Source organism: Patiria miniata, unplaced genomic scaffold (genome assembly GCF_015706575.1).
Source record: "Patiria miniata isolate m_02_andy unplaced genomic scaffold, ASM1570657v1 HiC_scaffold_7, whole genome shotgun sequence".
NCBI lineage: Eukaryota > Metazoa > Echinodermata > Asteroidea > Valvatida > Asterinidae > Patiria > Patiria miniata.
Genome location: NW_024037074.1, coordinates 38,236,490 through 38,249,969, shown reverse-complemented (window position 1 = coordinate 38,249,969; position 13,480 = coordinate 38,236,490). Strand labels below are relative to the sequence as shown.

Below are 13,480 nucleotides of genomic sequence, written 5' to 3'. Positions count from 1 at the left end.
AATAATTCTATTAAACAAATAATGAAAGGTTTGCGGAAACACCATGTGCGAATAATTTCTCAACTAAGAGAATGGTTCTGAAAAGAACCAGAGGTAAAAACGCGACGTTCCGGTCAGTATGCTCTGACCGTCTTCTATTAATAAACAACTTTTTTTTTTAAAGCACATTCATAGATTATACAATGGAGGAATTCCTCCCTCCATGATTATACATACATTTGCACTATTACTATGATGAGAACATTTAAAACAAATAAAAGGATGCATGTCAATAAAGTGAAACATAATCACGTTGAAGCCAGTCTGTACACTGTACTGCACATTGGAAAACATTCTCACAATCAATTACGTTTACACCACAAAGTCATCATTAAAACCCTCCCATTGTCTGATTAGTCACAGACTGTCCGACATTCAATCCAATTCCTCTCCCATAACTAGGCTAGTCACCAACAGGCAGATCATATTTCTTGTAGGCACTGTGACTAGTCGAAATTCCATCAACAGACAAAAGCAAGTAACCTGCACAGCTGGCTTATCAATCTCCTACAGTCAAAGCAAAGCTGTATCAAGTGACATAAACAGTCACAGCCGATCAATCCTGCTTTACGATGGCAGAGAGCTCTTAAGTTCTGTTAAAAACTGTCACTCGATAAATTTTGGCTGATGGGACGGCTTTTGTTGAAATTTCCAGCCAGAGAAGGAAGATTTTAATAAAGACAGTTCTACAAGATTTCACCAAATTACAAAACGACCAATTCTTTACACCACTATAATAAAAAAGAGGTTTTCTTTCACTTGCCACTTTCTGTACAAACAAAATATACAGTAAACAACCATTCATCTTCAGGTCTGGCTTTTTTGGTTCAGGCCTTTGGCTCGTGCCATTATCAGCGACCTGGGCCCAATTTCATAGAGCTGCTTAAGCACAAAATTTGCTTAAGCACGAAAAAACATTGCTTAGTAAAATTAGGTCACCGGCCAAAACTCCATGTGATGTACATTGCTTGTGACTGGTATTTAGCTGTTGTTGACTTAGCATAACAATCGCATGGAGTTTTGGCCGGTAACATGATTTTATTAAGCAGGACGTTTTTGTGCTTAAGCAAATTTTGTGCTTAAGCAGCTCTATGAAATTGGCCCCAGGCCCCTAGCCGGTTTTAAACGTACTGGTTTACAACTGGTCAAGCACATATTTATTCCCTTGATAATTAATATTTATAAATATTTTATATTTTGATATTAATTTTTTTACCCCATTTTAGTAACTTCTCATGAAACTGAAATAAGCAGCACAATGGTAAAGAAATGGTACGCTTAAAAAGAAATATGTGATAATTTGCTCTGATTGTCTGAAAAGAAACTTTGATTTGAAGGTGTGTGGCTGGAGATACAATTTTATGTTCTTCCCAGGAACTGGTTGGCGTAGCGGTGCTATCCTTGCTTTCCACCGCTGTGACCCGAGCTCGAATCCCGCCTGGATCAACATGTGGATTGGGATTTCAGTCCCTACCTGATTCTGTGGGTTTTCCCCAGAATATGTTCTGGGCTTTTCCTCCCACCTCTGAAAATGTAATTTGTTCTCATTGTCTTCTCTCTAAGTTGGTGTGATGTTTCCCCTGGGATGCTTTGCCGACTATATGATACAGATACAGATACAGAACTGTCAAGAATGTTTCCATGGAACTACATGTATGTCGACATTTGAAAAAATATTTCAGAAAATAATAGGGGTATCAAGAAAAGTTGCATTTCAAAATCTGATATTAATGTCGCAATTGAATCCTCAAAGCATTTTCTGGATTACGGTGTTTTAAAAACTGTGTTCAAAAACCCATTTTTTGGCTTTTGTTGCAATGGACCATTTTATATTGTGGCATAAGCCCTACCCACCTTTGGTTTGTGTACATTTCTAACAGCGCTCGTGACCGGGTTTGGCAGAGTTACTGTAGTCATCCCACTAAGAGTCGTGTTCGAGTCAATCAATGCGCACTGTTTGATTTGCCAGCAGGAAAGGTCCATTGCTCTTTAACCATTCATTGGGTTCATGTTTTTCATGCAAGGCCATTTGATGAGAGCCTTTGCCTCCTTACGGAGATCCTTGTTTCTGAACAGATAAATAACCACATTGAGCCAAGAATTAGTCATGTAGTTGAGAGACAGGATTGTTTCAGTCTCAGATGATATGTATACCCGGGACATGCCGTTCAAAATGTGCAGTGTGATCAGCGGCGTGTAACAGACGTACATTGACATGGTAATTACAGCAAGAGTGATAAGAGACTTTCTGTTACCTCTGTTTGGACGATTCCGACCCAATGGATTCCCACCTTCGCGGTCACGGAATTGCCCTTCTTCTTGACCGATGCGCTTGCTCTGTTTCAGCGCCGTCTGCACAATTTTGACGTACAGAATCGTGACGATAAGTGTCGGTACGAGAATCATACCGGTGAAGATGGCGACGTAGTACGGCGTAGATTGGAATTCCCAGTAGCAATGACCAAACTCTATAGCTTCAACTTCTGAATCCGGAATGAACCTAAAAGCAGCTGATGAAATCAGAATGAAGACCCACATACAGCACACGGTGATCCTGGCTCGAGTCTGGGTCAGCATGCTTGGATATCGCAGAGGGAAAAAAATAGCGATGTAGCGGTCTATTGTCAGCAGCAACACAGAGAGAATGGTTGCTATGAAGAGCTGCATGCCAAATGTCGCGTAAATCTTACACAGGATTCGCCCGAACGGCCAACGTTGGATCGTCCAGTTGACAGTCGTGGGAACGCACACAGTTATTCCACTCAATAAGTCAGAAGCATTGAGTGACATCATGAAAACCTTGGTAGGCTCCTGCAGTGCTCTCGTGCGATGCAGCACAATCAGGCAGACGACGTTTAACACAACCACCAGAACGCATGTGAGAACGGATAACACAGTTATGAAATACCACAAGGCTTCGGATGCTTGGGAATAGTCAAAGTAGTTGTAATACATGGAACTGTTGTCAGCATATGTGGTGTTAGAGTTGTCACTCTGGTTCCAATACGATGACGCCATTTCGTTCATGTAGTCGTAGGTGAAAGAGTTGTTTTGGTAGTCATAGCTGGAATAGTTACTTTGGTTCCAAAGTGAGGATGCCATCGTGAACAAACCCAGCTTCATCTAGGTTTAAGAGGAGAAGAATGAACCAATCTGACGGCCAACAAGAACTTTTCTGCTTAGAAAGGCAGTCACAGATATCCAATAATGCATTGGAGCTCGCAAGACTTCTGCTATGAGATTTTTTTCTAGTTTTTTTTTTTTTTTTTATTTCTGTCTTACAAAGCACTCAGGAAACCATGATTAGGAGATTGTGTACATGTCATGTCCAGTTTACAGAGCATATTCCTCAGAAAAGGGCTGGATGCTAGACAAAAGTCTGGTAAGTGAAAGATTAAACGCACACAGTGAAACAATTATTCCTGATGTCTGAATAGCTACGCTGAATCTAAATTGTGTCGCATCTCCACGGTATATGCAATTCCTTTGGACTTGTAAATTTCAAAAAAACAAAAAAAACAAAAACAAAATTCAAACAAAGAGTTCCACCCTTGATGTATGAAAAATTCATCCTGTTGTCTGTGTAAATGGTTTGCCAGTTGCTCAATCGAGACGATGCCTGTGCCGTCGCACAGAAAAAGATAACATTTGTAAGAATAACTTAAATTTTTAATAGAAAGACATTCATTAAAATGATTTATCGTGCATCAGAATTAACTGCCCATAACTATTAGCATGATGTAATTGCTGTATCCTGTCCTCCGACTCCATCTGTTGGAATCAGCTTTTAAATATTTAAAATTTTGCATCTACTTCTCCAGGCAAATGCCTTTATTAAAAAATAATTGATTAATTACCGTTTGTTTCTTGTATATACTGTGTCACAATTTTTTTTATTGTTTTTTTTTCTTGGATAGCAGACACTAAGTTTCATTTTGTGCATGATAGCCAGTCAGTGCGCCAATTTTATGTGCTCGCTATCGCAGTGATGTTATTACAGAAAACTTTCATTGGTTGGGGTGATCATAACATGTAGTTTAAGCTTCTACCAACCTGTTTTTTTAGTAGGCAAGCTTTCATCCACTCCTGTGGACTTTCTCAAGCCAAGTGATTGTGTACTAATTTTCTTGCTGTCTGTTGTCCCGAGATCACTGGAGCGTAGATAGGTGATAATGAGTAACCAGAGTCCCTATTCAGTGAGGGATTAATCCTTTTGATCCAGATGGATTCTTTCACCTTTCTTGACCAGAAATGTGTTTCAAAGTCGATAATGTGGGCATTGTCCCATCCAATGTTGTGTCCAGTATTAAGGGTGTGTTCTGCAACTGCTGAAGAAAGAGATGGATTGTTCAGTCTAAGAGCTCGTTTGTGTTCTTTCAATCTCTCCTTTAATGTTCTCCCTGTTTCTCCAACGTAGGAACTGTCACAATCAGTGCAAGCTATCTTGTAGATAATACCTGTTCTCTCTTCTATAGGCGATTTGTCCTTAGGATGAACTAGCTTACTTCTAAGGGTGTTTGGACTTCTAAAAGCAACACAGATGTCCTTGCTATGGAAAGCACGTTTCAAGCGTGGTGCTATATTGTGTTGACGAAAGGAAGAACTACTCTCTGACTGAATTCCTTCTTTTCTTTCGGGAGAGCCTTGGAGCTTACTCTGTCTTTCGCTCTTTTTCTAGTCCAAGCCGGATAGCCACAAGATGATAGTGCCTTGTCAATGTGCTGAAGTTCACTTTGTAGATCACCAGTGATGTTATTGTTACAATTAAATTTGTCAATGGTGCTACTCGACTTACATGTACATGTACACCACAATTTTTTGTTTACACATTATGACACATTTTGCAAAAGTAACACAGTGCGTGTCTATGACTTATATGCAAATCAGGCATCATGAGGATTTGCCTAGGTCCGGTACCCTTAACACCTTACAAAACCAAACATAGGCTTGCTGTAGTGTAGAAGCACCAGCCCATCCTGCACCTAATTATAATATCATAGGTTTTTGAATATATATGCAAATTACAGGCCTCACAGCGAAACCTTTCATACTATAAACCTACATGTATCAAAATGGTAGAGCTACCGTAGCATGTAACAATATTCCCACCAGTTTTAACCATTTTAACAAATCAAAAAAGCCTACATACGCATATTGCATATATTATGCACTATTTGATGAAAGTGGCTGTAGTATTAGAACAATCACTTGGAAGACTAAAATGGATCACCTACAAGGAGGTCAGCTCTTTGGTCTCATGTCTCCTAACGCAACATGTCTGTCTATCCTCCCTCAGGTGCTTCCATACTGGGGCAACCCCCAGGAGCGTCGGATCCTGCGCAAGTTCTGGAGCCAGCGGCCTTTACAGACCACGGACAGCGAGTTTCACATCCTGATCACCAGCTACCAACTGGTCATCCAGGACATCAAGTACTTCCAACGCATCAAGTGGCACTACATGATCCTGGACGAGGCACAGGCCATCAAGAGTAGCTCCAGGTAAGTTATACTTTGATTGTATCTAATGTTTCCTTGTGCTATGTTTTTTTTATCCCCCTGGCTTTTAAAGCTACAGTCCATCATTTGCAGCCATCCAAAAAGTAACTGACGTAATTAGTGTTGAGAAACATAGTTGGTTGAAAGATAGTAAGGGGCCTAAGCTCCCTGTGAAATTATTCTTTCTGGCAAGCTGTCAATTTGAAGAAATCAATGAAAGAAGGGCTTTCCAACGATGCGTCAAAAGATGCATCGTTGGAAATTTCCGTTAGTAGTTCTTTTTTTTATTTGGCGAAGTGTGTGCAAGTGTTGACATGACGCACATGCCCGCGTGGTTGTTTTGGTTGCTATAATTCGTCGGATCAGTGCGCGACATCGCATAGCTGCAATCGGCTGAGTGAGAATGTGTCTCTGACGCTGAATTCAGGCCCAATTCAAAACATGAATCAGCAACTTTTGATTAGAAATCGAGATCCTAGAATGTTGTTTCTCTTGAAATATACAGCTGAAGCTGAGCTGAAAGTTCATCAGGTTAGTTGTTCAGCACCCTTCTTTAGATTTTGAGCACTTTTGTTGCTTCAAGCGAGCAAAATGCACAAATTACAAATGATGGACTGTACCTTAAAGCCAGACAGGGGGATATTGCAATAGTGTATTCCTTCTGTGTGTCCGTATGCATTTGTTTATGGTATAAATCGAGGACACACACGTGCAACATCATCAATGAATTGAGGACGGGAACCGAATTGAGGACTCCTCAGTTAGAAATGGTGTACAAAACCAATGAGAGCTGTTGCAAAAAATTACAGTATAAAAAAAGGAAAAGGGAAGAGGAACAATAGAAAATCCTCGATTTACACCATAAACAAACATGCTGGTATGTACGTATTCATCTTTTCAAACCGTGGACGAAAAATACCAGAGAACAAAAGAGAACAATATCGTCCACGATTCCCAGCATACGTCCACGATTGGGGTCGTGTACAAAACCTATGGGAGTCTTCCTAAAAAGTTAGAGTACAAACAAAAGAGGGACAATAGGACGTCCACGATCGACGGTGAACACACGTTTGTGTTCCATTTTGGTTAGGTTCACTGTAAGTTCACTCATCAATCTCAACCAATGTCTGATATGTGGTTAGTGTTCATGGTATCTGTTAAAGTGGTTAGACTCAGGCAACACCGCTTGTAACACCATTCTATTGAATTGTAAGATTTCATTATTTGAAAAACTTGTGTGGTTAGCTCTGCCCGTTTGTTTAGCAAGAACTTTCGGAAAAGAATGTAGTATCCAGATGCCACTTCTTTGTTTGTGTACAAAGTCTATGGAGAGTCGAGTGCATTTCCAAAGTATTTTCTAACAAAATTGGAAATGTTTCTCAGTCCCAGATTCATGTCTTTTCAATATTTTTGCAATGACTGACCTTCACATGCTTCATTGAGATAACATATGATGAAAAAAAGTGGCGTCGGGATGCAACATTCTTTCCGAACTATCCATTACCATTTGTCATGCTACTCTTTGCAAGTTTTGACGTCAAATTATCCTATTTCACTGGTAGCTTTAATAAGATCTTATTAACTGATGTTATGCTTGTTTGTTTTTTTGCTTATCTTGACAGTGTGAGGTGGAAATTACTGCTTCAGTTCAGCTGTCGGAACAGACTGCTCCTCACTGGCACACCCATCCAGAACAGCATGGCAGAGGTCAGTGGTCAGGGTTCAAGGATCAGGGATCAGGGTTCAAACTGAGTAGAGGTGTGCATTTACGGGTAGTACAGGAACCGGGTACCCTATTGAAAAAAAATACGGGTACCCGGGTACCCGTTAAAGAAACCCAAGCCAAAAATTCAAATCTGGGAAGTTGCTGTTCAGATTGATCATAAAGGTCCCATGATATTACTGACACATCGGTGCGGCAATACAGCTGGATAGGGTGTATGCAGTGAGCTCTTTAGCTGTGTGGTGAAAACCGCAACTTTCACAAGCATCATAAAATGTGAAATTGGTTTTGGTTTTCCATGTATCCTGTTTTTCATTTTGAAATTTTCCCGCTGACATTCGCAACATTTCCTTTTCATGGACTGAGAAGTTACTAAGTAATTTGCAAAGTTGGTGTAAGGGTACTTGATTCCATAATCTGGAACCGGTTCCTGACATTAACGGTCGGGTACTCGGGTACCCGGTTCCAATGCACAGCCAAAAAACTGAGCATCGTCAATAATACACTAAAGGCCAATTTACATATACGCGACAGTGTTATGCGTCTTTATAAATACGCACAAATGAATGTGTGTAACTGCTCGTCCTAGCCATGTTCATTCAAATGCAGCCTAAGCTATCACAAAAACCATGGTCCGATTCTGTAGTAGACCAGTGGCTGGAGTATAGTCCATGCTCTGTTGAAAATCTCCTGTCTTTGGCTAATCTTGCTTTGAAACCCTCACTTCAATGATGCATACATGTTAGGCAATTCTTCATTGTTTTGTTAACCATGAAAAACAGGTAAAAATTGACACTCTACTTGTGTCTTACAGTGATGCATGGACTTTATTCACGAGAAAGTAATTTTAATCGGGTTCCCTGTATTACTTGTGAACTATTGAATGGGATGGTGCCAGACTATTTGTACATTTTAGCCTCACTTTCATTTATGTGGCTTAAAACATTAGGGTATGTTTAATCATAAATTTGTAATTATTCATCAGAGCAGCCTGGTATAATGTGTAATTAACTTTATGTCATTGCTTTCATTTCTCTTCGCAAGTTCCAAAAATGAAGATTTTACCTCACTTTAAATTCAATATGGCCGACTCATGAATAAGGCCCATAGTGAGCAACATGTCTACGTCCATGTACTTGTATAGCAGACAGCAAGTTGCACACAATGTCAGAAGACCATATAAACAGCAGACCTATGCGGCATGCTGACCGTATATGATTGTGTGCTGAACATTTTTACGTATGTTTGATGAGGACAATATATTTTTTCCTGTGTACATTAGTTGTGGGCACTGCTTCACTTCATCATGCCGACGTTGTTTGACAGCCACGATGAGTTTAATGAGTGGTTCTCTAAGGACATAGAGAGCCATGCGGAGCGACAGTCTGGCATCAATGAAGGTATGAGCTTCTTTAAGTTTACTCCTTTGCTATTATTCATCGGTTTAGTGTGTGACATTGCGTAGCTGCAATTGGCTGAATGAGAACGTGTCCCAGATGCTGATTTAGGGGGCAATTAAAAAATTCAAAAATTTAAGTCGAGATTTTCAGAATGTTGTTTTGTCAGAGTAAACAGCATACGCAGAGCTATTCCTTCATCAGGTTAGTTGTTGAGCACCCGTCGTTAGATTTTGAGCACTTTTGTTGCTTCAAACAAAACAAATGACAAATGATCTACTCTTCCTTTAAGGAAGCCTTGGTTATAAATATCTATACTTGGGGGGGGGGGGGGGGGGAATGGGTAAAGGGTAAAAAAAAATAATAAGCAAGTTGTTTTTGTCCTGTATTTGCAGAGCAACTATCCAGACTTCACATGATCCTCAAGCCGTTCATGCTACGACGAGTCAAGAAAGACGTGGAGAATGAGCTCTCTGATAAGGTATTACATTCATGGCATATATGATGGGTTCTTGGCTGGTCATGTAATGGCTTGCTGACCCTGTGAAGCTCAATGCTCAATTGGTTAAGACGTTGGCACTAGTAAGCGGGCGGTTGCGGGTTCGAATCCCACCCTATCAACGTTGTGAATTGTTCTCAAATTATTGAAAACTGAGTATACAGTGATTATTAACTATGTTGATGAAATGCAAAACATTATGGGCAGTTCCAGCATCACACAGACATTACAAGTTAGACTCTTTTTTTTTGGACTTAAAGAACTCAGTGATAAACCTGAAAATGAATTTTTCAAATCTTATACATTATCTAGTAAGGGGCCGTTCACAATTATCAACATTTTCACGAGCGTACAAACCGTACACTGGGGGGGAGGGGGGTTAATGGCCGCCGTACGCTTTTTTTTTTTTTTTTTTAATGTCGATATGTTTTCTCGCCCGTTAATGCCCGCCTAACGTTTTTTTTTTTTTTTAAATGTTGATCTGTTTTCTCGCCCGTCGCCACAGCCGACAGCCGCAACCGATGCCGATTGAGCACTTGCAAAGCCGGTCGCGCCCCGCGCCAGGCCCCGCATTGCATCCCATGAACGTATTGTGTACAGCATGCGCGGCATTGTCCTACACACGTTCATGAAAATGTACTGTATGTACATGTACATGCATAGTACAAAAACTTGATCTACAAAAGTTACAAAAACCCATTAAATCACATGCAAGTGTCTATATATAGACTTGTGTGAAAAAAAATCAACATTTTTTATGTACACATTTAGGGGGGAGGGGGGGGGGTCTTGAAAAAGTGTACTCTTTGTACACTTGTGAAAATGTTGATAATTGTGAACGGCCTCCTGGTTTGGAGCATTGAATTCATGGTCTGAGGGTAATTCTGCTGGTTGTGGGTTCGAGTCCAGCCTGGGGTTATGGCGTGTGTGCCCATAGGCAAGGCACTTTGTCACTCATTGCTTCTCCCCACCCAGGAGTAAATGGGTACCTGTGAGGGCAGAGATGGTTATCGTGATTGATTTTAACTATTTTGTGCTGAACTGGCATCATTGCGCTTTATACACATATTATTATCATGGTTGATTGGCTCTGTCAGGGTCTCACAGACATTACATTTTCCTCCATAAAGCAGCAATTGCCCGCATATCAAATCATTCTGTTACCTCTGTTTAGATTGAGATCCTGGTATACTGTCACCTGACGACCAGACAGCGGTTGTTCTACCAAGCTCTTAGGAATAAGATCTCCATTGAGGACCTCTTACAATCCTCCTCCTCATCATCCTCATCAACGTCTTCATCAACCTCTTCTCAGTCACTGAGCACGGCCAACAGTCTCATGAACCTCGTCATGCAGTTCAGAAAGGTATAAAAAAACCAGGGTTTTTGGTTAAAAACTAACTCCAAAAGAACCAAGGTTTTTGGTTAAAAAACAACTCCAAAAGAGAGAACAAATTAAAGTTTCTAACTTTAAAAATTGTTGATATGGTTAAAGGGAATATACAACATTTGCTTCTGCTGTAATTTTCAGAAATGGATGGATTTTGGGGTTAGTATTTTATAGCAAATATTGTTACACTGGCTTGTTTGAAGTTTTGCGTTCGTAGATGCTGGAAAAACCAAGAAAAACAATCTTGTTCCTGTAGTCTGGTTCCCTGGCCCTACTTTAGACGAAACTGAGCAATTTGTAGACGTTGGGGCATTTTCAGGTCAGGGCACCAGACTAGCTCAACCCCTTCACGGATGTGTAACGGATTGCAAACAAAATGTGGACTAACTAAATTTGGAAAATTGGGGGTAGTATTTGAAAAAAGTCAGTTTAGTTTCCAATGATGGTCTGCCACTTTTCTTGAAAATGCCAGCACACCAGGTGCCATGATTTCACAGGATGCTTGAGACTGTTATTCACTTGCAGTCAAGAAAGGTATTTCATAATAATTTGGTGGTTATGTTTTTGGATGTTTGCAAATGTTGTATATTACCTTCAAGTTGTGTACTGATAATTTTGTGAACAATTTAAATTTCTGTTTAGGTTTGTAACCACCCAGAGCTGTTTGAGAGGCGAGACTCATACTCCCCATTCTACTGTCAACTAGACCCCCCTGTACATATCCTACCTCGACTGATCTACCACGAGGGTATGGTGGATTGTATGGACACCACAAGAAACAAGTGAGTCTCATGTATTATAAAAGGGCATACTTTTGTGTATCTGCATTTTTCATCGACCTAGTCATCATAGGGCAAGTTCGATCAAGGACTAATTGTTAACTAGTGGTTGGTTTGTGACGTACCTAGCGCATGCGCACTGAAGTTGAAGTGTGAACGCTTCTGGTCGAACTATTATCATGTCAACAATCGTGAGAAAATGGCAGTCGCACATAATTTTTCCAACACTTGATGTTTCTGTTTATTTACACAAATAATAGTGATTGTGTAGTTAAGGACTCCGTACATAATCGCCATTATTATTGTACAAGGGTGACAAAGTGACAGAATTGTAAACTATGAAAATGGCAATTAAGTTTAGCACTCACAGTTCTCGTTTTGTCACCATTTTTGTTGATACTTGGTCCCCTCTGCACTATGACAAATGGCTTTTGATAAGCAGCTATAAATCATTGCGTGACCAACCGTGTTAGGCTGGTCCTGAATAGTCAACTAGACTAGTCCAACCATCGTCGACTAGCGTGCGTTCCATCAGAGTTAGTCAAACTATGGTTAACTATGGTCCTTGATTGAACTTGCCCATAATTGAACCCAAATAGCAAAATAAATGTGGATGTTGTAACAACACCAAATTTTGGGGGTACAAATGGTAGAAAACAACAAATGTATTGAAGAGATGTAGAAAGTTTAGTTTACTTAAAATTGCGTTCCCCATGCTATTTTCGAGTTTCATCCCGAACAATAGATTCCTTTTCTTAATTGCTGTTTTTCTAGCAATACAAAGTTATTCACATTACGATTTTGAATTATTGGCTGTCAGACAATAATCCTCTTCTCGTAGGGTAGGCTGGTTCCCGCCTCACAATCAGTGTCGATAATGTATGGACCGAGAGCCAGTCTGCTTGCAAAGCGGATCAGTTTTTACCCAAAACAAAAACCTTTTTTTCAGAAGGTAAACAAAACACGACGTCATTATGTCTATTAAGGTCTATTGGAGATTGACCTATCACCGTTTGCGAGTTTTTGTACACCAAGTTTTGTTTGTCTCAGATTGTGCTCGTTCCGCGTCCACTTATATATCATGTAATTGGACAATATTTCACAAGCTGCGTTGATGCGATTCTAACGCGATTCTACAGCGATAGGTCAGTTGTGGTAGAGCAAAGTGGTTAATGGACTTCTGCTTCTATTGTCAATGTTGGTGGTAGTACTGTACATGGTCCAACCTTTCTGTGCCGGCATTGCAGATGTTTTGGTACGTGGGGAAACTCTAGTTTAGAAAGTCGCTTCAAAAATGAAAACTTGCTTTTTCTTTATTACACCTCTTTCTGTGCCTTTTTTCCCCTCCAGACTGCTCCGCAGCACCTTCTCAGTCTTCACCCCCGACTACATCCACACCTCCCTGGCTCCGTCCCCCTCCCACCGCCCACGCAGCTCTTGTTTCTCCTTTGCCCGTTTCGTGGACGTCTCGCCGGCCCAGCTCCACAGCCAGCTGGTCATGGGCCTGATGGCCCGCTGGCTGGCCCTGTTCCTCATCATGAAGTCTGCCTACAGGGTCCATCATGGGTACCAGTGGGCAACGGACAAAGACCACTCTAGGTATAGAGCAAGTCAAGTACCTCAAGTAGAAGCCATGACTGGGGTGCAACCACACTCGTGCACAAGACGCACATGCACTCTATGCTCCTTCGACCAAAAGGGTTGCCAAACTGCATCTGTGCTTCTAGTTAAAAAACCCGTGCAACATTGGCAGGAGCGTGGTTCCACCTCTGTTATGGCTTCTGATTTTTCGCTTAGTCCTATATACAGTGCAGTGCGAAAAAAACACATTAAAGATAATATACAACATTTGCAAACATCAAAAATCAAAACTACCCAATTATTATGAAATACCAACTTGACTGTAAGTGAATTATTGTCTCAAGCATCCAGTGAAATCATTGCACCTGGTGTGCTGTCATTTTCCAGAAAAGTGAAATTTTTGTATCAATTTCCAAACTGACTTTTTTTTCTTCAAATACTGACCCCAATTTACCAAATTTAGTCAGTCCACATTTTGTTTGCCATCGGTGGCACGTCCATGAACGGGTGTGAGCCAGCTAGTCTTGTTCCCTGACCTGACAATTCTACATCTATAAATTGCTGCATTTCGTATGT

At 40.6% G+C, this 13,480-nt stretch overlaps 2 protein-coding genes across 2 annotated transcripts in view; one reads left to right on the top strand and one right to left on the bottom strand.

The window, feature by feature from the left end:
• The window catches only part of LOC119745163 (chromatin-remodeling ATPase INO80-like), an 81,492-nt gene that overhangs the window by 35,237 nt on the left and 32,775 nt on the right, over positions 1-13,480 (top strand). The window contains exons 15-21 of the mRNA XM_038221387.1: positions 5,336-5,538; positions 7,158-7,242; positions 8,541-8,658; positions 9,051-9,136; positions 10,329-10,520; positions 11,187-11,326; positions 12,674-12,922. Coding sequence (XP_038077315.1) covers positions 5,336-5,538; positions 7,158-7,242; positions 8,541-8,658; positions 9,051-9,136; positions 10,329-10,520; positions 11,187-11,326; positions 12,674-12,922 — 1,073 coding nt within the window. The remainder of the gene's footprint in view (positions 1-5,335; positions 5,539-7,157; positions 7,243-8,540; positions 8,659-9,050; positions 9,137-10,328; positions 10,521-11,186; positions 11,327-12,673; positions 12,923-13,480) is intronic.
• LOC119744745 (beta-2 adrenergic receptor-like) lies at positions 1,762-3,492 on the bottom strand. The gene has a single exon (XM_038220842.1). It carries the CDS (start codon positions 3,160-3,162, stop codon positions 2,029-2,031), a length of 1,134 nt encoding a protein of 377 aa, XP_038076770.1. The 5' UTR covers positions 3,163-3,492; the 3' UTR covers positions 1,762-2,028.